The 27,109-nt window shown below is 44.9% G+C and overlaps 2 protein-coding genes across 12 annotated transcripts in view; both read left to right on the top strand.

The window, feature by feature from the left end:
- STIM1 (stromal interaction molecule 1) overlaps positions 1-15,210 on the top strand; it is a 194,120-nt gene extending 178,910 nt beyond the window's left edge. For 4 of the 11 annotated variants that reach the window (XM_060303595.1, XM_060303594.1, XM_060303598.1 and 1 more), the window contains 5 exons: positions 4,283-4,450; positions 4,963-5,063; positions 5,342-5,577; positions 8,702-9,101; positions 13,282-15,210. In XM_060303595.1, the coding sequence (XP_060159578.1) occupies positions 4,283-4,450; positions 4,963-5,063; positions 5,342-5,577; positions 8,702-9,101; positions 13,282-13,798 (1,422 nt within the window). In that variant the 3' untranslated portion in view covers positions 13,799-15,210. Of the gene's footprint in view, positions 1-4,282; positions 4,451-4,962; positions 5,064-5,341; positions 5,578-6,779; positions 6,873-8,701; positions 9,102-10,943; positions 10,981-13,281 lie in introns of all 11 variants that reach the window. The other 7 variants (XM_030831181.3, XM_060303597.1, XM_060303602.2 and 4 more) reach the window with 4 other exon arrangements.
- Positions 15,211-16,646: 1,436 nt separating this feature from the next.
- Positions 16,647-27,109, top strand: part of RRM1 (ribonucleotide reductase catalytic subunit M1) — a 35,423-nt gene continuing 24,960 nt past the window's right edge. Inside the window, exons 1-4 of the mRNA XM_030831189.3 lie at positions 16,647-16,977; positions 22,226-22,314; positions 25,586-25,763; positions 26,842-26,942. Coding sequence (XP_030687049.1) covers positions 16,959-16,977; positions 22,226-22,314; positions 25,586-25,763; positions 26,842-26,942 — 387 coding nt within the window. The 5' untranslated portion in view covers positions 16,647-16,958. The remainder of the gene's footprint in view (positions 16,978-22,225; positions 22,315-25,585; positions 25,764-26,841; positions 26,943-27,109) is intronic.

The raw sequence follows: 27,109 nt of genomic DNA, 5'->3' as shown, positions 1-27,109 counted from the left end.
TGTTTGCAGATTTTTTTTTTTTTTTTTTGCAGTTTATCAATAACATTGTTTATGAACCTCCTTGGCGGGCATCACTTATTTCTGTTGGATATGCAGTAGGTCATTTATATATTTAACTTTATCAGAAATTGACAATTTTCCAAAATGGTTGTACCAATCTATACTGCCACCAGCAATAGTGTGAGAGTTCTAGTTGAGCTACAACCTTGGTATTTTTAGGCATTTTCATTTTATACGTTCTGATATGGATGTAATGGTATCTCATGGTGATTTTAATTTTTATTTTCCTATTGACCAATAATATTGAATACCTTTCCATAAGTTTATTGACCACTTTATTTGGGAATCTCTTCTAATTTACAAATTGGGTTGTATTTTTTCTTAATTGATTTGTAAGAGTTTTAAAATATATTCTGGATGTAAGTCTTCTTGTCTATATATATACATACATATTGCAAATATTTTCTCCCAGACTGTGGCTTGCTTTTTTGCTCTTTTAATATTGTCTTTTAATGAACAGACGTTGTTGACTTTAATGAAGACCAATTACTCAATCTTTTTTTTTTTAAATGGTTGATGTTTTTTGTGGCCTGTTTAAGAAATCTTTTCCTAACACCAAGATATTTTCCTCTAGAAGCTTTATTGTTTTACTTTTCACATTTAGGGGTATGGCTTATTTCAAACTAATTTTTGTGTATAAGATGAGATAGGAGATCAAGGTTTTTTCCCAGGTAGATACACTGTTCTGTGGTCTATATGTCTATCCTTATCCCACATTGTCTTACAACAAGTCTTGATATCTGGCAGTGTTAGGTTCTCCAGCTTTGTCCTCCTGCCAGATGGCCTTGGCTGTTCTAGGTTCTTTGCATTTCCATGTTGGCTTGTCATTCCGTTACAGTGTGCTCTGCTGGGATTGTTATTTGTTTTTACATTGAATCTATAGATTAATGTGGGGGAAAACTGACACTTTAACCAAATAATTATTCTAATTCATGAGGATTGGTTATCCTGTCACCTATTTAGGTCTCTAAAAATTTCTCTCAACAATGTTTTGTAGTTTTCAGTGTAGAAGTCTTGCACTTAAATTTTTTTTAACTTGTTCTTATTTTTCTAGCTGCTTGAGATGGAAGAATAGGTTATACATTTTAAACCTTTAATCTTTTCTAACACATGCATTTGGAGCTATAAATTCCCATTTCAGCACTGCTTTAGCTGCATTTACTAAGTTTTGATATTTCATATTTTCATTATCATTCACTTCAAAATATTTTCTAATTTCCATTGTGATTTCTTATTTGGCCTGTGGTTATTTAGAAGTGTGTTGCCTAATTTTCAAACACTTGGGTACTTTCCTATTTATCTTTCTCATTGATTTCCAGTTTAATTTTTCTGTGGTCAAACAGTGTGTGCTATAGGGTTTTAGTCCTTTCCAATGTGCTGAGACTTGGTTGATGTAAACAGACTACACAAAACGATTGAAAGGCAAAGTGTCAGACTGGATAAAAAACAAAACCCAACTATATGCTGTTTACAAGAGGCAAGCTTTACAAATAAGGATACAAGATGGTTAAAAGTAAAAGGATGAGAACACTAGGATAAACACTAAGCAAAATAAAGCAGCTGTAGCTATATTAATATCAGACAAAGTAGACTTTAGAGAAAGAAGTATTACTAGAGACAAAAATGGACATTTCACTTACGATATGTGTGAATTAAACAGTAATATATAACAACCCTTAATTTGGTACACCTAATAATATAGTTAAAATACATATGTAAAGCAAAAGTTAAGAAAACTAAAAGGACAAATTCATAATCAAAGTTAGAGATTTGAGCATCTATCTCTCAGTAATAAGCAGCCAAAAATATCAGTAAGGATATAAAAAATTTAAACATGGTCAATCAATTTCACCTCATTGATGTATATAGAGCATTTTACCCAACAACTGCAGAATACACGTTCTCTGTAGTGTGTATTATGCTTAGTTCTGTTCTTTATTTCTCTCTGTGCTTTGGTTTGGTTATTTTATATCGATCTGTCTTTGAGTTCCCTAATCCTGTGTTCTGCCGAGAATTGTGCTATTTAGCCCATCCAGTGGAATCCTACTCTCGGATAATGTATTTTTCTAGAATGCCCTTTCATAGGGCATTTTCTAGAATGCTCTTTTATAGGTTCTCATTCCCTGTCCAGAGTCTCCATGTTTTCATGTTTCCTGTCCATCTTTTCCCATATTTTCTTTAACATTTCAATCATAGTTGTTTTAAAGTCCTTGACTGGTAACTCTTAACATCTGGATCATTTGTGGGACTGCTTATTTTTTCTCTTGATTATTGCTTATATTTTCCTGCCTCTTCTCATGTCTAGTAATTTATTTTTATTAAATGCTGGACAGTGTGCATAAAAAATAATAGAGGCTGCAGGTGATTTTTAATCTTCCATCAGATATAGGGTTCTGTTAGGTATGTTGGGTGAGGCTCTGATTGCCTCAAGCCAATGAGAGACTGACATATGTTGGAACTGGGTTGTAGTTTAATAAGACTTGGTCTAAGGCTCATTTGTCCCAGTTTCTCAGGTATGCCCCTTCCTGACTTGTTATTCAGATCTGGTGGATTTCTTTCTCCTCAGCCCTGAAAGGCTATGAGAGATTCATTTCTGCCCCTTGGAGGTTTTTTTTTTTGTGGTACGCGGGCCTCTCACTGTTGTGGCCTCTCCTGTTGCGGAGCACAGGCTCCAGACGCGCAGGCTCAGCGGCCATGGCTCACGGGACCAGCCGCTCCACGGCATGTGGGATCTTCCCGGACCAGGGCACGAACCCCTGTCCCCTGCATCGGCAGGCGGACTCTCAACCACTGTGCCACCAGGGAAGCCCTCCTTGGAGGTTTTTAAGTTAGCGCTTTGTCCTCCTGCTCCTCATAGCTTCAAAGTTTTGCAGCTACATCAAACTGCTTTTAATGTAGAACTTGATCTTACACTTCCAGACTCGGTGTATCAGCCTCTAAGGTATCTGTTCCTCATTTTAAATCTATAAAGCCAGGAGTGGGCCATTTTATAGTTTCCTTTTCAAGGAGCAAAAACCAATTGATGCTTCATCTTGTCATTGGCTTTCAGAGGAATGAAGGTGTTCTGTCCTTAGCTAAGGCCCTCCCGGTCTATATTAGGTTCAGGGGAGGACCTCAGGCCTGCTATGGGATACTTCCCCAGTGGCTGAAGTTGGGCATGAGACTGCTCTCAATCTCTTTTCTCTGGGATTCTGACCAGCTAAAAGTCAGTGTTCAGATGGGGGAGTTGGGGATCATTTATACTGGTAGGCTGGGTGAGATAGAAGGAATTCAGTGAATATAATGGATTCTGTATATACTCTCAGATTCATGCTTAAGTGCTTTGTGACCATCTGCTTCATTTTATGCTCCTTGCTGAGAAGTCAGTGAGGAGGTTTCTGCTTACACATTGGTCCTTCCATATCTTGGCCTCTGTTGGCAGTGCCCATGTTAGGTATAAGCTTGCTTGTTGTTTTCTTGCCTTGTAGAGAGTGCCTATTACAGCCTACCCACCCATCTCAATGGAAGAATCACTGATAAAGTCTCTGGGCTGGAGGAGACTTTGGAGAGTATTCAGGCCAATCCCCTTCTGGATCAGCAATCATTTTGAAGGTCTTTCAGACATGAGCTCTTTACATACCTCTCATGACGGGGAGCTCACGCTCTCCTGAGATCACCCCTTCGCTTACAGTTTGGATTTGCATGGGAGAAAGCCTTACACTGATTGAGGTCTGCTTTAGGAAACACATGGTCACACAGCCAGTTGAGTGACAGACCAGGGACCAGATCATATTTCCAGACTCCCAACCAAATGCTTTTCCTGCCACATTGTGATGTCTTGGGTCCAGGAACAGACCCAACTGTCAGAAAGAAGAGGATTTATTGAGATAGCCTGTACCTTATGAGAGCAGGGAAGATTGCTGAGATTGGCTATATGATGAGGAGAGGCAACCAGTATGTGAGAATAGATTGCTCTACTCTGGCAGCAAAAATCAATCAATCAATCAATCTCCATCTGAGTTCTGGTTGACACTACTGACTGTGTGACCTTGAGGAGGTTACTTTCCTTCTCCAAGCTTGGTTTCTTGTATGTAAAATACAGAGAATAATCCTTGCCCCTTCTCCCTCTTGGGAGAGTTGTGAAGCTTAGGTGAGACAGAAGAAAAGAACTCTGAAGTATCATACAGAGGCATTGGAGAGGGTCTTGGTAGTAGTAAGGACTCACATCCTCTTGGCTACACAGGTCCGGGAGGCCTTGAGGAAAGCAGAGAAGGAGCTGGAATCACATAGCTCATGGTATGCTCCAGAGGCCCTTCAGAAGTGGCTGCAGCTGACACACGAGGTGGAGGTACAGTACTACAACATCAAGAAGCAAAATGCCGAGAAGCAGCTGCTGGTGGCCAAGGAGGGGGTGAGACCTGCCTTCCTGCTGCCCTCTTCTCTCCCCCCACCCTCCTTTCACCTGCCTTTCTTCCTCCTCTCTGCCTCTCTATATCCCTCCTGTTGGACACAGAGACATCCTGGTGTTGGGTTTTGTTTCTTTTCCTGATAATACAGTTTCTAATAATGTCTTCAGGCTTCTGGAGGAGGGAATGAGGGTGTGGGGCTACTCCCACCTGCCTTTTGGGAAAGATGAAGCAAGTGGAGGCAGGTAGAGGGAAGTCTCTGCTGGCCCCAGACTGACATGGGGACAGAACCCTCCTGGGGCCAGGATCCCTTTGCTTGTCTCACTGCCTCTATTTTCTTTCTTCCCCTATGCTTTTCTCTCCTGTTGCCTTCTGTTTTCCTTTCCCTTCTTGTCTTCCTTCTTCTTGTGCAGCCTAAGCTGTGCTAGGAGGAAGGGGAACCAGTCACAGAATAGCATTTCTCATTTCTCCAGCCTCTATCCCTGCTCTTTTTAAGCTGAGGGCCTCATCTTTGCAGGCTGAGAAGATAAAAAAGAAGAGAAACACACTCTTTGGCACCTTCCACGTGGCCCACAGCTCTTCCCTGGATGATGTGGATCACAAAATCTTAACAGCTAAGTAAGTAGCCCCTGTTGCCCAGCTCTGGCGATGTCCATCCCATCCTCAGAGTCGGAGGTCGTCCAGGGCCTCCAGCCCTAACTCTGCTTCTTCACTGGTAGAGGTACAGCTCTGGTCTCGTGCCGTAGCCCTTGGCTATTTCCCACCTTGCTCTTAAGTTTATGATTTAATTGTGTTTCTTATTTACACATATCCCCCCAACTTGCTCCTCTGAGAAGCAGCCTCACTTCTGTTGGGGCTCACACCCATGCCTGCCATTTCCTTTCATCCCTCTTCAGGCAAGCTCTGAGCGAGGTGACGGCAGCACTGCGGGAACGCCTGCACCGCTGGCAACAGATTGAGATCCTCTGTGGCTTCCAGATTGTCAATAACCCTGGTGTCCACTCCCTGGTGGCTGCCCTCAACATAGATCCCAGCTGGATGGGTAGTACGCGCCCCAACCCTGCCCACTTCATCATGACTGACGATGTGGACGACATGGATGAGGAGATTGTGTCACCCTTGTCCATGCAGTGTAGGTGACCTCTTGGCTGGGGAGGAGGGAAGGAGCCTTTGATGTGCAGATTGAGAAGTTGGCCTCTGCTGTGCTTAAGCAACATATGGGGCAGAAACCAAGATGGTTTAACTCATGACCTTGGTTAGTAAAGCATAATCCGCATCAAGATACCCCTTTATAATTGTCCCTTTGGTGGTTTTCCCTTTGCTATATATTCTGTTTACCCTATGGGTCTGTTGTGTTAAGTGTGTCTCCCTTCACTCTTTGTGTTTTTTTTAATCTCTTTATTCTCCTTTCCCCCTGCTCCTATCTATCTTTATAAAAATAATCTCCTTTAGTGGTTCATAATATAAAAATGGCATTCATTTTGACTACTTATTGCTTTAATTGGTTTTAATTTTATAATCCTTACTTTTAACTGCTAAAGTAGTTGAATGGAATGATGTCTCTTTCTTTTTGTTTTTTCGTGTGAGGCCCCAGGAAGCAATAGTCCCTTACGGTAAAAGAGCCCTAAATCCTCCAAGCCAGAAAGACATTCTTGTCCAGGAGGGATCTCCTGCACAAGCATGTCTGTCTTTCCACCTGAACTCTCGGCCATCCCCACCCTCTGTCCCGGGTCTTCCCTCTTCCTTTTCTCCCCTGCGAGTGGTAAGAGCTGAGTAGGGCAGAATTGAAGGAGACAGCACTCTGTGGGAATTCTTAAGTGAAGGAAGGGACATACCCCTTACTGACCCTGTTGAATTTTTCTCTGGATCAGAGGCTATTTTAGATAAATAGGATAGACTTTTATGGAAAAGCTCTTGTGCTGGGCCCATATCCCATGAGTGCAGAGGGGATGGCAGAAAGCTGGGCTGGGTTAGGGGCTCACTTTCAGAAAGTCAGATTCTTTAATCAGGCTGGATTCCAGCTCCAGACAGGATTTATTTGTAAGTTTCTTCAGCGATAGTCTGCCTCTGGGCAAGCCTCTTCTTTCCCTGGGCTGTTAACTTGGCAGGGCTTTAGTCAGAGGCCCAGCAAGGTTAGGATCCCTAGCAGGTAGAGCTTGATCTTGATGTATTGATCTAAAGGCTCCCATGTTCTCCGGGTTGGGAGGGACCTTCATTAGCTCTGAGCCACCCACCCCTTGCCCCCTGGCCCTTCCCTTATCCCATTGAGGGGCAGGGCGAAGCCCTCTGTAAATCAGATTCTCTTCTCCTTTTGGCCTGGCTGTTGGACCCTAGATGCTGCCTGGCTGATGGGGCGTAGGTTCAGTGACCGCTCTCTCTGCTCAGCATCCGCCGGCTCGGATGATCAGTCCCTCTGGAAATACCCGGGTTTGAGGAGCCCCTTTGGGGCTTTTGTTTTTCCAACTTTTGGGGCTAAACCAACACTCCTATCCCACGGGCCCCTTCTCCTGCCTGCATCCCTCCCCTGCCTGCTCTGCTATTCCCTCACCACGGTCCCTACTAACTTCAGGGAAGGGTTCGGAGGTGAGAAGAATCAGCCTGCTCAGCTGAGTGCTTGAGAGAGAACAGCCATGGTGATGGGAGGCTTAGGCTTCTCCTTTCAGCCCAGCTAGACAGATGTCCTGGCGGCCCTTCATCTAGCTGGGCTGAGATGAAAGAGGGAAGGAAAGATTCTCTTCCTCTTTTCTCCTTCTGTGTTCCCCTTCTGTCTCTCTTTCCCCGTCCCTATTCCATGCCTCCTCTTCCCCTTAAGCCTCCCTTTCATGTCTCGAAAGCCACCAGCCATAGAAGCCCTGGCTCCCTAGCTCTCCATCACCATGGAACTGTGTTCTCTTCCTGGTGGCCCTTCCAAGGCTTCTGCCATCCATGTAACCGTGTCCTTTCTCCCATCTTTAGGGAGAAGGCAGGGAGGCCCATATATCAGGGTAGAGGAGAAAAAAACAAAGGTGTGAATTCTATTTTCAACTGGAGCTGGGAGTGAGCCCAAGAGGGATGTTCTAGCACATCTCTAAGTTATCTGGTACCCACATACCCCTTCTCTGGGCATGGTGGCCCTCATCTTCCAAGAGCCTGATCTGCAGCATTGATCCAAGAGCTGGTTCTTTGTTGGGTACATGCTTATTAGAAGAAATTTGGATAGTAAAAAGAGTAAATGTGGGCATAAAAAGCTACCTGTAATCCCATCATATTGAGTACCTTCTCTTTCAGTCTTTTGTCTGTGAATTTTTAAATAATTTTTTTACGTGGTCAAGATAATGATAACCACTACCATTTATTGAGTGCCATGAACTGTGTCAGGTACTTTAAAAATATTATCTTGAAGCCTCAGGACAACCTGAAGGATTTTGTAAATTAGGAATTAAAATAGGGAAGTAAGTTACTCAAGGTCACAGCTAGAAACAGAAAGGCCTTGTTTCAAATTCCTGTCTTTTTTATTCTATAGCTCAAGGTATTCCTTTTACATGAAATTTGGTAGCCTTTTGTTTTTCCTGAGCATTTTAATAGACATTTTTCTATGTTTTAAAAATCTTCTCACGAGCAGCTTTTTTTTTTTTTTTTTTTTTGGCTGCGCAGTGCGGCTTGCAGAATCTTAGTTCCCCAACCAGGGATCGAACCCAGGGCCTGGCAGTGAAAGCGCTGAGTCCTAACCACTGGACCGCCAGGGAATTCCCATAAGCATCATGTTTAATAGCTGTGTAACCTTCCAGCAGTTGGATGTGTTATCATCTTCCTGTCGTTCCACCTTTATTTTTACTTTCATACAATTATTAATAATGATGTGATGAGCATGTCTGTGTATAAATCCTTGTCTGAGTTGTGAATTATTTCCTGAGTTTGGCTTTCTAAAAAGGCTGGTTCTTAGTGCCCTCCCGGACCTTGTCCCAAACCCCTATCCTACCCCGTCCTGCCTGTGCCCTCCCACTAACTGCCTTACCGTCTCCCTTCATAGTAATGTTGGCCCTAGGTCTGCTTCCATTGGAATTGCCATTAAAACTGACCTGGGTACCTCATCTTCAACTTCCCCTTCCTTTTAGGACCCCTGGTGGGAGGTTTCGGGGAGGAGGTGCCCCATTCTCCAGATTGGCCACTGAAGGCCCAGAGTGGTCTCCAGTAAGCATTTCTCCATGGGCAAACCTGCTTGCCACCAGCCCAAAGTAGGCTGGCCCTTCCTCACACTTTCTTCACTCTCCTTGCAGCCCCCAGCCTGCAGAGCAGCAGCGTCCGGCAGCGCCTGACGGAACCACAGCATGGCCTGGGATCTCAGAGGTTGGTAGAGGGCGAGGCTGGCCGCTTCTTGACAAGCCGGGTCTCTCTGCGGCGAATGCGCAGCCTTTCATCTGGACAGTCTTTCAGTTCTGAAGGCCTCGGGACCAGCGCTCCATCTGCCTCTGCTTCTTCTTCCTGCTCCTCTACCACCACCACCACTGCCACCACCTCCAGCACCATCACCACCACCACCACCTCCATCACCACCGTCCACATCCACCCTGTTTATTACCACCACAGCACTTCCTATTTCCTCCAGATGGAGCCCTACCCTGACCCACCCCCTTCTGACAGCACCGCTGTGATGCCTTGGCATTCAGAGACCTTGGGGTACCAGCTGTCTCTCTTCTCTTTCCTTTCTCCCTTCCTTGCCCCTCTGCTGCCTTTACCTCGGCCTTTGCCTGCTGGCTGCTGCTTGGTCAGCTGCGGGGTGTGTGTGTGCGGTGGGGCACTTCTCCTTGTCCTATCCTTTCCCAGCCTGCGAATCCTCCTTAAGGTCAGCCTAACTCCCTAAGGCTTTCTTCCCTTCTCTGTTTGGGGTTTGCTGACTCTAAACATGAGTAACAACCCCGCTGCCTCACGGTCCTATAGCACCTTGGCCTAAACTTTCACATCTGTTATCTCAATGGAGTCCTCACTTCCTTCACACCCTCAACGAACATTTATTGATACCTACTCTGCCAGGCTCTGCTGGGCATGGGGATTCGTAGATGATAAGATACAATCCCAGCCATCAAGAATTGCAGTCTGGTCTGGGAGAGGTACATAAATGATTCTGGAACAGTTTGATAAGTGCTAAGGGGGTGTTGAAGAAGGAATGGCTAACAGTGTGAACCCGGGTGGAATGCTTCACAAGAGAGATGACATTTGTGCTGGCACCCTGTGTGCAGGCAAAGGAGAAAGTGTATTCTAGGCAGAGGAAACACATGCACAGGCATAGAGTTTCAAGAGAACCTGATCTACGTGTGGTTAGAACATTGGCTATGTGTTGGTGGGAAGGGGTAGCAGATGAGGCTAGAATGATGAGGGGTTCTGAAAGGACACGGGCTTTGGCCATTACCCTTTAGGAGACGGAGAACTGCAAAGGGGTTTTTAGAAGAAAGTGAATTGGTCATATTTGCACTTTAGAAATAACATTTTAGTGGCCTGTATAAAGGAAACAATGGGGAGACTACAGGAATTTGGAAGTCATTGCAGTAGGTCATCAGGGGAGGTAACAAGGTCTTGGTATAGAAACAAGAGGATTAATTTGGTAACTGGCTTTGAGGGGTGGAGGAGAGGAAGGAGTGTAGGATGATGCCCAGGTTTCTAGCTTGGGTGACCGAATGGATGTAGTACCCTTCATGGAATTACTCTTCAGAAGGGGGGGAAACAGATTTAGGGGTTTTGGACAAGCGAGGTTTATAGGTCGGGCCGGCATTAAAAACACTCACGTCTGAGAAGGAAGTTAAGGTTCTGAAAGGTTAAGTAATTTTCCCCAGGTCCCAAAGCTAATTAGGAGCAGAACACAGACTAGGACTTGGCTTTCCATTCCAGGACACTCTGTCGGATATTTTTGTCCTTTCACAAGGTCTCAGTAAGTGAACTGTATCAGAACTGGTGAAAGGCTTTCTCCCACAGCCTGGTGTGGCAGCTGCAGGGACTTTCCCTGCTATAGCTCAAGGTGATAGGCTAGGGTCAGATATAGTAGCCTTGACCTCACCTGAACAAGCTTAGAGGACCCTCAGGAAGTCCCTCTCCTCTGGAAGGACCTCTCATCTCTGAAGCTGTGGCCACGGCTCAATCCTGGTCTCTGGGTTGCAGCCGCCTTACCCTGTTGCTTCCTTTTGGTCCTGCCTCACCCTGGATGCCAATCTCTCTAGCTCTGCCCCTCGAACCTCTGGATAATTATCCTTGAAGGCTGTTCCTTTCTCTTTCACAAAAGGACAGCCTTTACTAGAAGCAGAGCTACTCATCTTCATCCTCACCCTCATCTTCATCCAAAAGCCTAGGCAGGGAGACTGCCCTTCCCAGTACAGATGGAGAGGACTGAAGTGGGTTGGGGGCACTAGAGGATGCTGTGAATCTCACGCTCCAAGGCCCAGGCTGAGGGCAGTGGGGAGGGAGGGTGGGGAAGTACGTGCCTCTGCCTGGCCTGTTCACTACTGAATTTTCTTTTGCACCATGCATCAGAGGATCGTCTCTAAAGGCAAACAGGCTCTCTAGTAAGGTTAGTAGCTTGGGGTGGGAGCCCAAGGCAGCCCAACCTTTGGGGAGGGACACCCCTGACCTGAATTGTCTCAAAGACTCAGGGAGGGAAGGTGAGCTTGCCTCAATGGGCCTTTCCCCTCCTATATCCACCCAGGCTTCCTCCCAGGTTCTTTTCTTGCTTTGGAAGCCTCAGCTTTCGTTGATGATGGAGGCACAGAGGGATGGGAATCATGACCAAATGGGGCAGTGGGCCAGGGGGAGTGAGTCTGGGTAGACCCCAACCTCTTGACCTCTCGTCCTTCCTTGGTATTAGAAAGGTGGGCTCCTAGGATCCTCACCTCCTCAGCCTAGAGGGCCCCTCTTCCCGGTGTGGCTGCCCCCCAGAATTTCCTTGGCACCATGCTCAGTGGTTCACACCTGTGTGGAAAAGGCAGGATACGGAGAGGGTCATCTTGGGACTTAGAGAAACAAGGACACATTTAGATAGAAGCAAGGACACCATCTGAAATATGAAAGCAAATATGAGACCATTCATAAACACTAGAGTACGTGGCTGAAACAGTATTTGGAATGGGAGTTGGAGCTGGGATTGTTCTCTGCTATCCCCTGTCTTCAGCAAGGTACTGGCCCACAGCGTGGCTGCTTAAGTTAATTGTTTCCTGCTGAGAATTAAACCTATAATAACTATTAGTCAACCTCCTGCTTTTGCCTGTTTTTGGAGCCTGGTGCCCTCCCTAATTTTTCCACCCACAGCCTCCTTCTTTCCGGGTCCTGCTGTGCTCTCCTCTCCCACTCATGACCCTTTCCCTTTGGTTTCCTGACTTGGATGTTTAAACATTTCCCTTAGCCCTCTCCTCTGCCTCTGCCATGGGTTCTCAGGCCTCTGGGAAAGGAGAAGGAGGGTTACGGGATTGGAAGGGGACTCCCATATCTACCCTCTTGTCTATAGAGGCAGGAGGTGTGGCGTCCAGAATTAGTTCGTGGTCTTCTTAGGAACAGCCAGCCCCTTAAAGGGTCTCGACTATCCTGGACTGCCTCTGTGTGTGCACGTCCAGTGTGCAGTGCCGTGTCCCCGTAGCTCAGCCTTGCAAAGAAACCTCTTGTGACTGGCCCACGGAAGGGTCTTCCTGCTTGACTGGCCTCATCATCTTCATTCCCACAATACTTTCTACATTTTCAAGTGCTTTGCCAACATATTTGGGCCTCCAAACAGTCTTGCAAGATAATTGAATTGGTGTTATCTTCATTTGGCCAAAATTGAGGACCAGCAAGGTTAGATGACTTGTCCAAGGTCATACAGCAAGCCTCAGGCAGAGCTGGAAATTGAATTAGACCTTAGGACTTCCAGCATGCAGCTCTTCTGAACCACTGCTCCTTAAAGGCCAATGTCCTGTCTTTCTATGCCTCCCTACGTTCTCCCCGTCTGTAGAGCTCTGAAAAAGACCCCAGCCTTCCTGCTGTCAGCCAGCTTTGGTTTGAATGCTGAAACACTTCTCTGTGACCTCCTTTGAATCCTGACAGAGGGTTGGAAGAGGCAGCATCTTGGCCTTTTGGGGTGGGTGAGGGATTGTTTGCAAGGCTGTTCTTACCCTTCTCTCCCCAGGCTGGGTCAGGCTCACTTATTGCATGTGCCCTGTTCCTTGGGGCCTGGCCCAGACTGGATGTGTCCCAGGGGTGACAGGAGTAAATGGGGGAGGGAGGCATGGAAAATGGTGACTCAGAGAAATATACGGGTTCTGGGTTAGCTTAGGGTGCAGTTGTAAGAAATCTAGCCAGCTATGGAAGCAGAGATTTTATTGAGGAGGATGCCTGTGGCATTGAAGCCAATGGTTGCACCGGTTTAGGGCCTGGCCATTCATCAGGGGTGGGGTGCAGGCCTTAGAAAGCCCTTTGCCAGAAAGATAATGGTATAATGACATTTGTTTTTGATTCTTGTCTGTCTCTTCTCTCTCCATCACTTTTGCCTCTTTCTTTTCTTCTCTCCCCTTGGTCCTTCTTATTTCTACCTGCTTCTCCTTTTGCTTTTCTTCCTCCCCAATTTTACTCTTTTCTCCTTATCTCTTCTCCAATCTATCCTTATTCCCTATTCCTTCCTTCTCTCTTATCCCGTGCTTATGGCCTGCTCAACTTCCCTCTGTTTCTCATTCTTCCCTCTTTCCCACCTGCTATTCACCCTATTTTATCTCTCCTGCCCCTCTCTCCATCCCCATTTTCCTACCCTGCCCTTGTCTTCTCTCTTGGCCCCTGTCTCCTCTTCAAATTCCCCCCTGCCCCCCCATCCTCTATGCGTCCCTTTCTTCCTCTCTGACCTGTCTTACAGGGATTTGACCCATTCCGATTCGGAGTCCTCCCTCCACATGAGTGACCGCCAGCGTCTGGTCCTCAAGCCTCCTCAGATGGTCCGTGCTGCAGATGAGGCTCTCAGTGCCATGACTTCCAACGGCAGCCACCGGCTGATTGAGGGGGTCCATCCCGCCTCTCTGGTGGAGAAACTGCCTGACAGCCCTGCCCTGGCCAAGAAGGCACTGCTGGCACTGAACCACGGGCTGGACAAGGCCCACAGCCTGATGGAGCTGAGCTCCCCAGCCCCACCTAGTGGTTCTCCACATTTGGATTCTTCCCGTTCTCACAGCCCCAGTTCCCCAGACCCAGACACGCCGTCTCCAGCTGGGGACAGCAGAGCCCTGCAGTCTAGCCGAAATACACGTATTCCCCACCTGGCTGGCAAGAAGGCCGTGGCTGAGGAGGATAATGGCTCCATTGGTGAGGAGACAGACTCCAGCCCAGGCCGGAAGAAGTTTCCCCTCAAAATCTTTAAGAAGCCTCTTAAGAAGTAGGCAGGATGAGGGTGGCAGTTGTGGGACAGCTTGTCCTCACCTGGTCTTCTGCCTCCCCTTCCCTCCCTTCCAACATACCTGGCCCCCAGCATGGGGCATGGGAGGGGCTGGCCCTGGGGCCTGGGCACTGTACATACTTGCCCCCCGTATCCTTGGGTCCTTCAACATTATTTATTAACTGACCACCATGGCCTGCCTGCCCTGCCTCCCTCCCAACCATGGGCTGCTGCTGTCACTCCCTCTCCACTTCAGTGCATGTCTTAGTTGCTGCCCCCTCAGCTCTCAGTCCACCTCTGGGGTCCAGCTTCTGTCTCTGCTGTCCCAGTTTTGAGGTTTGGTTTCTTGTTTCTCTCTGTCTCCTGCTTTTGGACTCCCCCCCCCCCCGCCACTCCCCAACTTCCCCTAGAGGCTAGGGGGGAAGAGAGGGGCAGTAACTTCTGACACCTGTGCCTCAGATCTCTTCCACCTCACCGACCATGGTTCTGTTTGCCCCAGACTGGGGCCTAGGACCTAATATTTGCAGTTTGCTCTCTGGGAGTGTGGTGGGCCAGAGGGAACCTCGGCCTGGAGCTCACTGAGGCCTCCAGGGGTCCATGGGGGAGCGAAACCAACTCCCAGAGGACAAGCCACTAGAGTTCTGAAGAGAGGCTAGGCTAGGGGATAGATCGGAAGAGACTTCTCCTAGTTGGAGGATGAGTGGAAGCCAGAGGTGTGGGCTACAAAGCAGTCACCTTTTCTCTCTTCTCTCACTCACACCTGCCTCTCTCTTATCCCCGCTCCCCCACCCTGCAGGAGGGTTTGTCTATAAGAGGCGCTGCCCAAATGCTCCCCAAGCCTCATTACTCCTGAGGCTCAGGACAGTGGGCTCCCATGGCCGTGGGAGCCTCAGCTATGATACAGGGCTCTAATGGGGCCTTGGAGCTGCTGGGCAGGATGTTGTCACATTTGAACCAAAAGACAGTTTAAAGTTGAAAAATGAAATCTCCTGAATTTCCCAAGTGCCTGCACTGCATACTTGCCCTGTGAGACCCCATTTTCATGTTACTGCATATCCTGGGCCAGAGGCTCAAGAAGGACACAGCCGGTTTAGGGAAGGGGGTGGCTAAGGAAGATGGTGTAGGTCAAGGTGGCTGTGTGACCACTCCCCCGCCCTTCCCACCCTCTAGACAACTCTCTCCCTTCCCTGTTTTTGCAATGGCTGTAAAGGTATTTTCCCTCTGCCCCACTCCCTGCCGTGTCTTTACTCTGGGATCCTATTTTGGGCCTGGGGTGGGGGCACCTGGGGCTGGTCTTGGGAGGGTGCTAGGCTGCAGACTGCCTTGTACCCCCTGGACACCCTCACATGGGTTTTTCTGTGTTATTTCATAAGACTCTTTGAAGTCCAATAAAGCATGTAGGAGATTTTAACCTCTGCTGGCTTTGACTGACTCTCCTTGTGTTCTCTGTGCTCTTTGTGGCACAGCAGACAGGATGAAGAGACATTTCTCTGCTGCCAAAGGAAAGTGAAACTCTCATACACATTCCCAAAAGCTCTCTGGGTAGGGTTACCAGATGAAATACAGGATACAGTAGTTGAATATTAGACAAACAAATAAATTTTTAGTATAATTATGTCCCATGAAATATTGGGGATACATTTTTATTAGCTAAATCTGGCAACCCTATTTCTAGGCCATCTGACCCTATCTATCATATGGCTTCACTTATCACCTGTGACTGTTAGAATTACAGGCATAACTCATTTTATTGCACTTCGCGAGTATTGCATTTTTTACAGACTGAAGATTTGTGGCAAGCAAGTCTTATCAGCACCATTTTTCTAACAGCATTTGCTTGCTTCACGTCTCTGTGTCACATTTGGTAATTCTTGCAATATTTCAAACCCTCCACCAGCCAAAAGATGACCACTTGCTGAAGGCTCAGATGGTGGTTAACATTTTTTAGCAACAAAGTATTTTTTATTAAGGTATGTACATTTTTTTAATAGACATAATGCTATTGCACCCTTAATAGACTACAGTATAGTGTAAATATAACTTTTATATGCACCGGGAAACCAAAAAGTTTGTGTGACTTGCTTTATTGTGATATTTGCTATATTGCAGTTGTCTGGAACCAATATCTTTGAGGTACCACTGTACTTCACAGGAACCTTGGAACCACCTTCAGGGCAGTAAGGAACCAGTGAAAGGTTTTAGGGAGGGGATGCCACGTCAGATATCATAAAAATCAGTCTGCCTAGCCCAAATCGGAAGCTTCTACACCAGCCTTGTGAGTCATGTCTCACCTATTCTGACTCTCCACATTCGGTAACCAAGTCCTGTCCATTCTACCTCCACGAGCCACATCCACTGGATAATTCTAAAAGCAAATGGATCATAGCCCTGCCCTGCTCAAAACTCTGCCAGGGCTCGTTCCCATTTCCGTCAAGATAAACTCCAAAGGCCCTTGGCCTAGCAAGGCTCTCTTCCAACCTGACTTGAGTGCGAGATTTCAGGCCGCCCGAAGGGCCCTGGGGCCCTCCGGCTGCGGATCTCAGGCTAGAGCTCAGCTCGGACGGCAGTCTTGGGTTATCATCACGTAACAGTCTTCAAGACAAGAAAAAGCGGACGGTTCGGGTTTTGCTATTTCAAAAATACTCGAACCGCCCTGACTTCCGCGGGGCCTGCCGGCAAGAGAGGCGGAGCCACGCCTGGCCTGCCTCTGCGCGCTACGTCCGGCCGCGGAGCCCCAGATAGGGCTTTGCCCACACCCAACATGGCGGCCGAAGAGCGGCGTTCCCGCCGGGCGCACCCACACCTAACACGACCGTGGGAGAGGCGCCGTCTCCTGGGCCCTGCCCACACTCAACATGGCGGCTGTGGGAACGACTCTCTTACGCTAGGCCTGCCCGCCGGCCGTGGCGCCGGCGGCATCGCATAACTTCCTGCGAGCTCTGTCGCGCCCCTTTTGCGTTGCGGCTGGCGGGAGCGGGAAGAGGATTCGGATTGCCTTGCCCTGTTCTGTGGAGGGAAAGTGCGCTCTGGCCCTAACGCCAGGCCCTGCACCCGAGCAACCCCTCGAGCCTGACCTTCCGCACTCTGCCACCTTCTCGATCCTGCCGGCGCGTCAGAGCTGCAGCCGCGTCTCGCATCCCTCGGCGCCTCAGCCACTAGCTGCGATGCATGTTATCAAGCGAGGTGAGACGCCGGGGAGGGGGCGGTGGGGGAGGTACGCGGGCTGCCGCCGCCCTAGCAGTTAGCCGCGCCCGCCCGCCTCCGCCGCTTCCCGCGCTGCCGGCGGCAGCTTCCCGCCCTGTCACCTTCTCGGCCTCCTGCCCTTTCGTCAGTCTGTCCCCAACCCCCCTCTGACCTTTAGTCTGCGCCCCGTGGCTCTGCCATCCGGCCGCATGTCGAAAGGGTAACACCTTCCCTTTAGCGAATAGTAGCTGTGCGCGCACAGCTCTTTGCAGGCGGTACTTGATTCCTCACCGGGAGCCCCTGAGGTAGGGGTTATTGGGTCCGCCTCGCGGGTGAAGATACTGAAGCGCAGAGAGAGGTGCGGAGACTGCACGGTCACCCGGTTCGATGCTGGTGAGGCCAGGCTTCGAACCCATAGCGAACAACAGAGTTTTATTTGAAAGGCTTGGTCACCTGTCCTAGGCACGGGGGGATCTAGTGAAGCAGGGGCTCTGCACCCTACACGGGCACCTAGCAGCTTCCTGAGCTCTTTTGTGGGGTGAAAAACGTCAGGCTCAGATACAGACATCTCCACGGAGTTTGCCCTTCGTGAGGGATGTGTTGCCGTTTGCCCCAGGAGTGGTCCCAGAGGAGTTTGGGATCGGGACTGGCTGGCCTTACCCTTGATGGGAAGAGATATGGAATTAGAGTAGGGTGGCCAAGACATCTTGTGGCGGCGTGGGGGACCGGGAAGGGCCAGGGACTTGTGTTCTTCCTCAACACTTATTTCCCGTTAGGCTTGCTGAGTACCTTCCTTTGTGTCAGTCCTTTGCTTGATTCTGTGAAATTAATTATAAGAGGAGACAGACTTGCCTCCGGAAAAGATTTAATCAGGTTGGAAAAACAAGAGCAAAACATACTCTTAACAGAGAACCATATGGGACAGGTACGAACACGTTTTGAGTCGACTCTACTTGCCTCTGTTGAAGCAAAGAAGTTATTTCAAAATTGTAGGCACTTAGTGAACACTGATTGACTGATTGTTTTGTCCACTAGGCTGTGAGTGTTTCAAAGATGAGGACTTTATGCCCACACTTAGCACAGGACCTGCCATGAATATAGATGCTCATTTATGAGTGGATGAGAATAATTATTTTAAAATATAGGATATCATGAGTGTTGTGAGTAGGCAGGTAGTTGATTTGGTTGTAACTAGGTGGCGTACAGCTGAGAGATGGACAGTGGTGGACCTTCCTGGCATCAGTATCTTTAGAACATCATTTTCTGAATTTCCCAAGTCTCCCGTTTTAGCTGATGAGACCAAAGATCAAAATACATAGTGCACTTTTATTGGTCCATACCTGTGAATGAGAGAGGAGCATTCAGTTTTTTAGACCTTTAGAAAAAGGTATGTAAGTATGAGGAGCCCTTATGATAAATCTGTAACAGATGAATTGACAACTTGTGGACTTAGATCTCTGGAGTGGGTAACACCTCTGTGTTGCATTTTTAACCTTTTGGGTCCACTTTCGAATACTGTGGTTTAAAAAGTACTATCTACAACAAACAAAAGGCAGGTCTTATTTTGTTTCTCATTCCTTCAGAGAACCTAATATGATCCAGATGGTTTGCTGCTAGACTCTGCCAGCCTTGTTTTTTCTTTTCTTTTCTTTTCTTTTTTATTAGTTATCTATTTTATACATATTAGTGTATATATGTCAATCCCAGTCTCCCAATTCACACACACACCCCGCCCCCCAGCGCTTTCCTCCCTTGTTGTCCATAGGTTTATTCCCTACCTCTGTGTCTCTATTTCTGCCTTGCAAACTGGTTCATCTGTAAAGGCTTGTTAATATACAACATTGTACTTAGATTTGTTTCTTTATTTTATTTTTTGATCTTTAATTTGCTTAGGGTATCCACCCCCCCCCCCCATTTCTGGCATGATAGTATAGTAGCAGACTAACTCATGTAGGTTTTGTTAATCTTAATGTGATTATTCAGGAGGGCAACTAGCAGCCTACCTAAAGTATTACTGAATGTGCTAATATCTTGCTTAGCACCATGAGGGAAATAATAGAGGGAGAAGGCATCTCCATCTTCCATGATCTTAGGGCTGTTAGGGATGCAGGAATAATCCATATGAAAATTGTTAGATAACAGAAGGGAATAGTAGATGAGTTTTTCTCATCTGCTGTCTTGGGCTATTTTTCTTGGTGGGACAGTATCGTATTGCTCAAGGAGATTAAGGTTAAAAAAAAAACGTTGAGAACCAATGGAACAAATGCAGTGTAGCTGAGTTGAAAAGTGTGCTTTGGACTTTAGTATAGTGTTTTCAAAACTTTGCATTTTATATCATGACTGAGTACACACACATGTATATGTAAATATTTACATAAAACTGAAACAAAAGTTTGCAAAATAATACCTTTTAAAGCATCTGTTTGCCCTCTGATAATCTCTTCTATTCCATATCCTTTGTCTATCCCTCCCTCTCTTCTCCCTTCCTCCCTCCCATCCTTTCTAATTCCCTTTACAGCCCACTGTGTTACTATATTTTACAGATCTGTGTGGATACTGTGCTGGGCACTGAGGTTACAGTGGTGAGTAGGCAGACATAGGTCTTGTTTTCAAAAATCTTTACAATCAATTGAGAAAGATAGACAAGAACAATAATATAATAAAATATGTTCAATATTCTAATAGGTAAAGTATAGGCTATAGAAGCCCATTCATTCAATTATTCAGAAGGTATTTACAGTCATTCCTCAGTATCCGTGGGCATTTGGTTCCAGGACCTGCTGTGGATACCAAAATCCGTGTATGCTCAAGTCCCATAGTAGTCCCTCGGCCTCGGTGGGTTTTGCATCTGAGTTCCAGTTCCCCATCCAGGGCTCCAACCAACTGCGGATCGTAAATTGTACATGATCCACGGTTGGTTGAATCTGTTCATGTGGAACCCATGGATACAGAGGGCTGACTGTATTCAGCATCTCTTTATGCCAGGAACTGTTTTAGGTACTGGGGATTCAGCAGTGAACAAAACAAGCTAAATCCCTTTTCTCATTGGAGTTTACATTCTGCGGTGAGTGACAGTAGTTAAGTGTATATAAGAAACAAGTAAACATGTAAGAATCAGTTAATTCCAGATAGTGGTTAGTGAGATGATGGTAGTAAAACAGGGTAATGTGATAAAGATGAATGAGAAAGTAATCTTGGTTTGTACCCTCAGGGAGGGAGCTGACATTTGATCTGAGCCCTGAATAATACTAAGAGTCAGCTATGTGAAGGTCCGTGGGCTGAACGTTGCAGGTAGAGGGAATAGAAAGTTCATGTCTTGTAGAAGAGACACATCCTTGGTCTTACAGTATTAGCAAAGTCTTCCTGAAGAGAGAGGAATTAAAAAAGACAGCTTACACCAAGAGGAAATCAGACAATTAGTGTTCTAGAGGATTTCACAGGAAGAAGAGGTCAATGTGGGTTACAGTTTTTGGGGCAGGTTTCATGGATGTGGTGAGAGTTGAATAGTGAGGAGGAGTTAGACGTATGGAAAGGTGGAAGAGGGACTTTTAGGCAGAGTAAGGTATAAGCAGTGATATGGATGTGGGAATGGGAGGCCCTGTTGGGACTTAGGCTATTTCACAAGGAACAGTAGAGGAGATGTGGTACCAAATTAAGGAAGGCCTTGTTTGAGAGGATAATAATGTAAGCAGGGATTAGTGATATGATAAAATCAACATGTGGGTTGAAAAAAGTGACCAAGAGGAATGATAGGCTAGAGAACAGTGGATCATTGGTCCTTCAGCCCCTTAGTGTGCCTCCACTTTCCAGTGTGAATTAAGACGGTTGCCATTGTACTTTCTGTCAGTTTCCTGATTAATTTGGCAGCTGCAGATTCTCAGTTTGCTAATATTGCCTTGTGGTCACCTGTCTGCCTAACCAGCTGGTAGAGCATTGAGGGCTCAGTCCCAGTGTAGGCCAGCTAATTAACTGTATTCCAGAGTTAAACACTGGCATATGTGCGTCTGGTTAGAAAAGGAGGTCACAGTGGTGATCAGAAAGAGAAGGGCTATCTTAGTTAATATATCAGTGTTTAAGAGAAACTAACTTGTTCTATTGGTGATGGGTTACTAGTGGTATCTGTTTATTTATTCTTTATCAAACATTTGAGAACGTCCTTGGGCCAGCCAGGACTTTTTGTTAGGAAGAGCAAAGAGCAATAGGATCTAAGTCCAAAACCATAAAAGGACTAACTAAATGAGATCCATATGTATATGCTTCCGTATCTCCAAAATAAAAACTAAGAGGTTGCCTCTGGAAGATTGTTTTGAGTTACAAATAGAAAGAAGTACTTCTTTACATGGTGTGAAGTAAATTCAAAATCATTCATCACTCTAGGAGAGTATGTAAGCCAAATTTATCATGAAGATGTTAGAATGGAGACAGGTTTATAAATCATTTAGCATTCAATAAATATTTGAGTACCTACTATGTGGTAGGCCTTGGTCTTTGGTCTGGGCACTGGGGAATACATTGGTACATAAACCGTGACAAAATCTTTTTCTTTTTGGAAATTGTATTCTAGTGGATGTGGAGAGCCACACAATAAACAAATACGTAAGTAAAACATAGAGTATGTCAGATGACCATAAGTGCTATAGAGAAAAATAAAGCATAGAAGGAGCATAAAGAGGAGCAAGGCTGTGTTTGGGGCATTGCAGTTTAAAATAGAGTGATCTGGGAAAGCCTTATTGAGAAGGTGACATTGAGCAAAGACCTAAAAGAGGTATAGATAGCAAGGAGCCAGGGTTGCGGGGTATGGTGAGTGAGGAAGGTGGGAGAGTAGGAGATGAAGCTGGGAAAGGGGGCACACAAGGCAGGTTGTGTAGGATTCTGTGGACTGTTGTAATGATTTTGACTTGATTCTGAAGGAGATGATAAACCTCTATTGGGCGGCGGTGGGTAGTGATATGATTTTGACTTAAGTTTTAAAGAATAATTCTGCCTGTCATTTGGACAAGGTGGGGTAGGGAAATTTATTGCAAGAATCCATCTGATGTATAATGTAAGGGAAGAATCAGTATAGAATCCCTGCTTTTTGAAGATGAAAAAATAATCTCTCGATGAACTATTGGGGGTCTGAATCTTTTATCTATGAAATTGCATTTCATGTTGGCCAATTTAAAAAGTTTACATGCTGATTACATTTGATTCTTTGACATTGCTATCTTAATAAGTGCTAACATGAATTTATGGTTTGATTCTTTAGATGGCCGCCAAGAGCGAGTTATGTTTGACAAAATTACATCTCGAATCCAGAAGCTTTGTTATGGACTCAATATGGACTTTGTTGATCCTGTAAGTAAATGGGCTTTATATCTTGGGTTCCTTGCTTCATGCGCTTCTTTTTACTTGTCTCTTATCTCTGGCCCTTCACTCACTTGCTCTATATTTTGGTTTGGCCTTGGATATAAAATGTGAATTTATTGCTTAAAACTTTCTTTTTTCCTGGGAATTCCCTAGCGGTCCAGTGGTTAGGACATGGTGCTTTCACTGCCATGGCCTGGGTTTGATCCCTGGTCAGGGAACTAAGATCCCTCAAGCCGTGTGGCGTGGCAAAAAAAATAAAACAGACAAAACAAAACAAAACAAAACTTTTTTTCTAAATCTTGTTCCGTGCTGTGAGTTCTGACTTTTCAGAGAACTATAAAAGTGAGCAAAGAGGAAAACTTGACATTAACATTTCATATTAGAGAGTTCTTTGAGCAAATTATTTTATTCATAAGTGGAAAAACTTGTTTTGGAATTGTGGTCATTTGGGTAGAAACTGGTTGGAAATTTGCTTTTCTGTTATCTATGTAGAAAGAATACATGAAAGTAATATAAAGTAATATAAAAGTAATATAAAATAGATTTCATGGCCAGCTTTTAAATTAAGGAGAGCCAGCTATTCATAAGCAAGTTGCTGTGCTTTTCTCTTTCTATAACTCCTCTACTCTAGACCCTCAGCATCCCTTATCTAGACTGCTATCTGTAGTGGTCTCTGAAGTGTTCTCCTGGTCTTCCTCTCATCTTGCCGTCTTCAAATACATCTTCCACATGGCTTTCAAAATGATCTTACTAAACGGAGTCTCTAAGAACCTTCTTTTTTTTAAACCCATACTGCCCCCTCCTTATTTAGGTATTTTATCTGTCCTACTCTAGCACTTGTGCTGGCCTCATAGCATTAACCACCTAGTATAGAAATTAATTATATGTCTCTGTCCTCCCCGAGAGTTGCTGGGGAGGCCTGTATCTTGTTCTTGTGATATCCACAATGCTTAACACATATATAATTAGATGCTCAATAAATATTGAATTGACCAAAATGGTCAAAAGAAAATAATTTTATACAGCTTTAAAATATGCTTATTATAAATTCCCTTTTACATTTAGAAATCTAGACGATAATTAGAATAGTAGAATATTAGAGTTGGAACGAACCTGAGAGATCATCGCATTTCATCTTCCTTGTTTTATAGATAAGGAAGGTCCAAAGTGAAGGGGAGTGACTTGTACAAATGAGTGGGAGTGTAGGAAGAAGAACTTAGGTATCTTGACTCGTAGGTGTTCTGTTGCCTCATGCACACATTTCAGAGTGCAGGTGTGCTAGAGCTGACTCGAGCTTTCTAGGGTAGATTTAGTTGAAAAAGTCTACGTGTTTTTAGATCTGGCATGGTTATTAGCACACAGACGTTATTTTATTCTGAGTTCTGATTACTTGCCACGTAGCACCAGAAATCATTTAGAAGACTTCACTACTCTTTTACTGAACATGAGTTAATTGTTGGATCTGAGAAGAAAGGAGCAACCTGAGCTTAGGTCTGAAATTTAATTGGAATAGATTTTAAACTAGTAAGTACACACTTTTTTTTGAGGGGGCATGCTTTTGTCAACTGGGAAATGGCATTCATTTTCTGTTGGATTAATCTGGTTTTTTTTTGTTTTTTTTTTTTTTCGGCTGCATGGCTTGTGGGATCTTAGTTCCCCGACCAGAGATTGAATCCGTGCCCCCTGCAGTGGAAGCTTGGAGACACAGCCACTGGACCACTGGGAAATTCCCTAATCTTTTTTTTTTTTTTTAAAGATTCAGTAAACACATACATATATACAACATGGAATTTGTCTTTTTTTTTTTTTTTTTTTTGGTACGTGGGCCTCTCACTGCTGTGGCCTCTCCCGTTGCGGACCACAGGCTCCGGACGCACAGACTCAGTGGCCATGGTTCATGGGCCCCACTGCTCCACGGCATGTGGGGTCCTCCTGGACCGGGGCACGAACCCATGTCCCCTGCATTGGCAGGCGGACTATCAACCACTGCGCCACCAGGGAAGCCCCGAATTTGTCTTTCTTGACTTGTGCATTGTGTGTTTTATTTATCTATGTATTTATTTATTCTTTAACATCTTTATTGGAGTATAATTGCTTTACAATGATGTGTTTCTGCTTTATAACAAAGTGAATCAGCTATACATATACATATGTTCCCATATCTCTTCCCTCTTGCGTCTCTCTCCCTCCCACCCTCCCTATCCCACCCCTCTAGGTGGTCACAAAGCACCGAGCTGATCTCCCTGTGCTATGCGGCTGCTTCCCACTAGCTATCTATTTTGCATTTGGTAGTGTATATATGTCCATGCCACGCTCTCACTTTGTCCCAGCTTACCCTTCCCCCTCCCTGTGTCCTCAAGTCCATTCTCTAGTAGGTCTGCGTCTTTATTCCTGTCCTGACCCTAGGTTCTTCATAACCTTTTTTTTTTTAGATTCCATATATATGTGTGTTAGCGTCGTGTGTTTTAAAGAGGGGTATCTCTTACAGTACGGTCTTGAAAACAGTGAAATGCATTGAGGTTGAATGGGATGTGGAGCCAGAAGACTTAGATAGTAAAACTTGGGCAAGTCCCAGTAACCTGGTTCCTCATGTAAAGTGGTGAAAGTTATATACCCATCTCACAGGTAATTGTGAAATGTCAGAGAAGATCATGAAAGTTGAGATATTTTGTAATTTGTGAAATGTTAAAGAGGGAGTAGCCATTAAATTATTTGATGACTCAGCCCCAACTCTAACTTATATCTTCATCTCCTTTCATTGGAATGATTAAAGTTTGATTCATTTGCTTTCCCGTACTTGTCCTTAGGTAGAATTGGGGCAAAATGGGTAAATATGTAGCGTGAACCCTGATTATATAGAGAGAATTTGAATGCAAGATGGGGAAATAATGATAGAATCATTGGTCTGTTTTCAGCTGTTTCCCTGTGTGACTGTTAATCTCTGTAAAAGCTCTACTTAGATTTTAAAACTAACTTCCTTCCTTCCTCCCTTCCTCCCCCCGCTTTCTTTCTTTCTTTCTCTCTTTCTTTCGTCCCACACTTCTTCATTGTATATGTAGTATGCATTTTCTAGGAGCTCTATGGGCTTATGAATTCTCATTACTAAATTTTCCACAGCCCACCATTCTGAAAGATAATTTTTCATAAAAGGAAGTTGTTTTTTATCTTGATATAAATTGATTTGTTTTCTTCATTGCTCTCTTAAGGAAGCTCTTGGTTCTTGGGAAAGCACAAGTAATTCTTGGTTTTGCTTTTATAGGCTCAGATCACCATGAAAGTAATCCAAGGCTTATACAGTGGGGTCACTACTGTGGAACTAGATACTTTGGCTGCTGAAACAGCTGCGACCTTGACTACTAAGCACCCTGACTATGCCATCCTGGCAGCAAGGATTGCCGTCTCTAACTTGCACAAAGAAACAAAGAAAGTATTCAGTGGTGAGTCTAGAGGAAAAAGAAAGAATTTAGTATTCTCAGAAAATTTATAAGTTTACTAGAATGAAACCTTGAGTGTCAGAAAGAGAAATTCCATCTTGTTTAAAAAAGCAAAGTGTGCAGGTTAGTGGCAGAGGGAGACTAGAACTTCCTATTTCTCCATGCTGCTGACCTGCTGCATGGAAGGGTCAATGGATACTTTTCTTTATCTTTTTGTTTCTTTTTTTTTTTGAAACGCATCTTTAGATGCTTGGTGGTGGTGTGGTTGGAAAAAAGAATAATATTTATTGATAATTTCTGGGTTAAACAAAGTGTTACAGTCAGTCTTTTGTCACCATTAGTCAGCACTCCCATTTTATAGCTCAGGGAATGTGGGCAAAGGAAGGTTAAATAATTTGTTAGGTATATAAAAAGTGGTATATAAGAAGTCAGCTGGTAGACTGAGAGTAGAAATCTTTCAGCTTTCAATTCGAGATCTGTTATATGGGGACTTAAACATTATATCTCACTCTTCAGTAGATTTATTGTAAAGATATCAGTTCTCCCGAAATTAACTATGGATTCAAGTCAAATTCAGTCAGAATGCCAGCTTTGTGTATATGTGTATTATATGTATAAATGCAGAGGACTAAATACTGCTGTGATGTCTGGAAGAGAGAGGGCTTATTACTAAATGTGCATTTATAGAAGTAAAATGCCTGGGATGATAGGTTTTGAATTTTAAGTTGAGTGTCTGTTTTGTTAGGATAAAAAAAACTTGAGAAGAGGTTGTAATTTCTGTTTTTCTTTATTTTCAACCAGTAATTCTCAATGGGGTTATATGTCAGAATCATCTGGCAGTCTTTTTCAAACTACAGGAGCCTATGCTCACTCTAACTCTGGAAGATTTAGCTTATAAATATATATATTTCCTTATATATTTATTAGACGTGTGTATGTTCATTGAGCACTTTCTGTGCTAGGTACTAAGGTGGGTTGGGATGAAAAACGGTTGAGAACCACTGTTTTAAACTGTTACCTGAAGATTGAATTAGCTGTTAAGTGATTTTGATATTTTAATTTTCTGTTGTTTTGTTTTTAGATGTAATGGAAGACCTCTTCAACTACATAAATCCGCATAATGGCAAGCACTCTCCCATGGTGGCCAAGTCAACAGTGGATATTGTTTTGGCCAATAAAGATGTATGTATAATGCTTTTCTGGTGAAAAATTTTTTATGGATTCTTTTTTTTAAGACAATAAGCGCATTTTTAAAAATTTAAACACTACAAGAGATAGAGGTAAAAAGTAATTCTTTCTGCTTCTCTGAATCCTAGTTTTCCTCTCTAGAAACAGCAACGTTTTGTCAT

Source organism: Globicephala melas, chromosome 8 (assembly GCF_963455315.2).
Source record: "Globicephala melas chromosome 8, mGloMel1.2, whole genome shotgun sequence".
Taxonomy (NCBI): domain Eukaryota; kingdom Metazoa; phylum Chordata; class Mammalia; order Artiodactyla; family Delphinidae; genus Globicephala; species Globicephala melas.
This window is presented reverse-complemented; position numbering and strand designations above follow the sequence as displayed.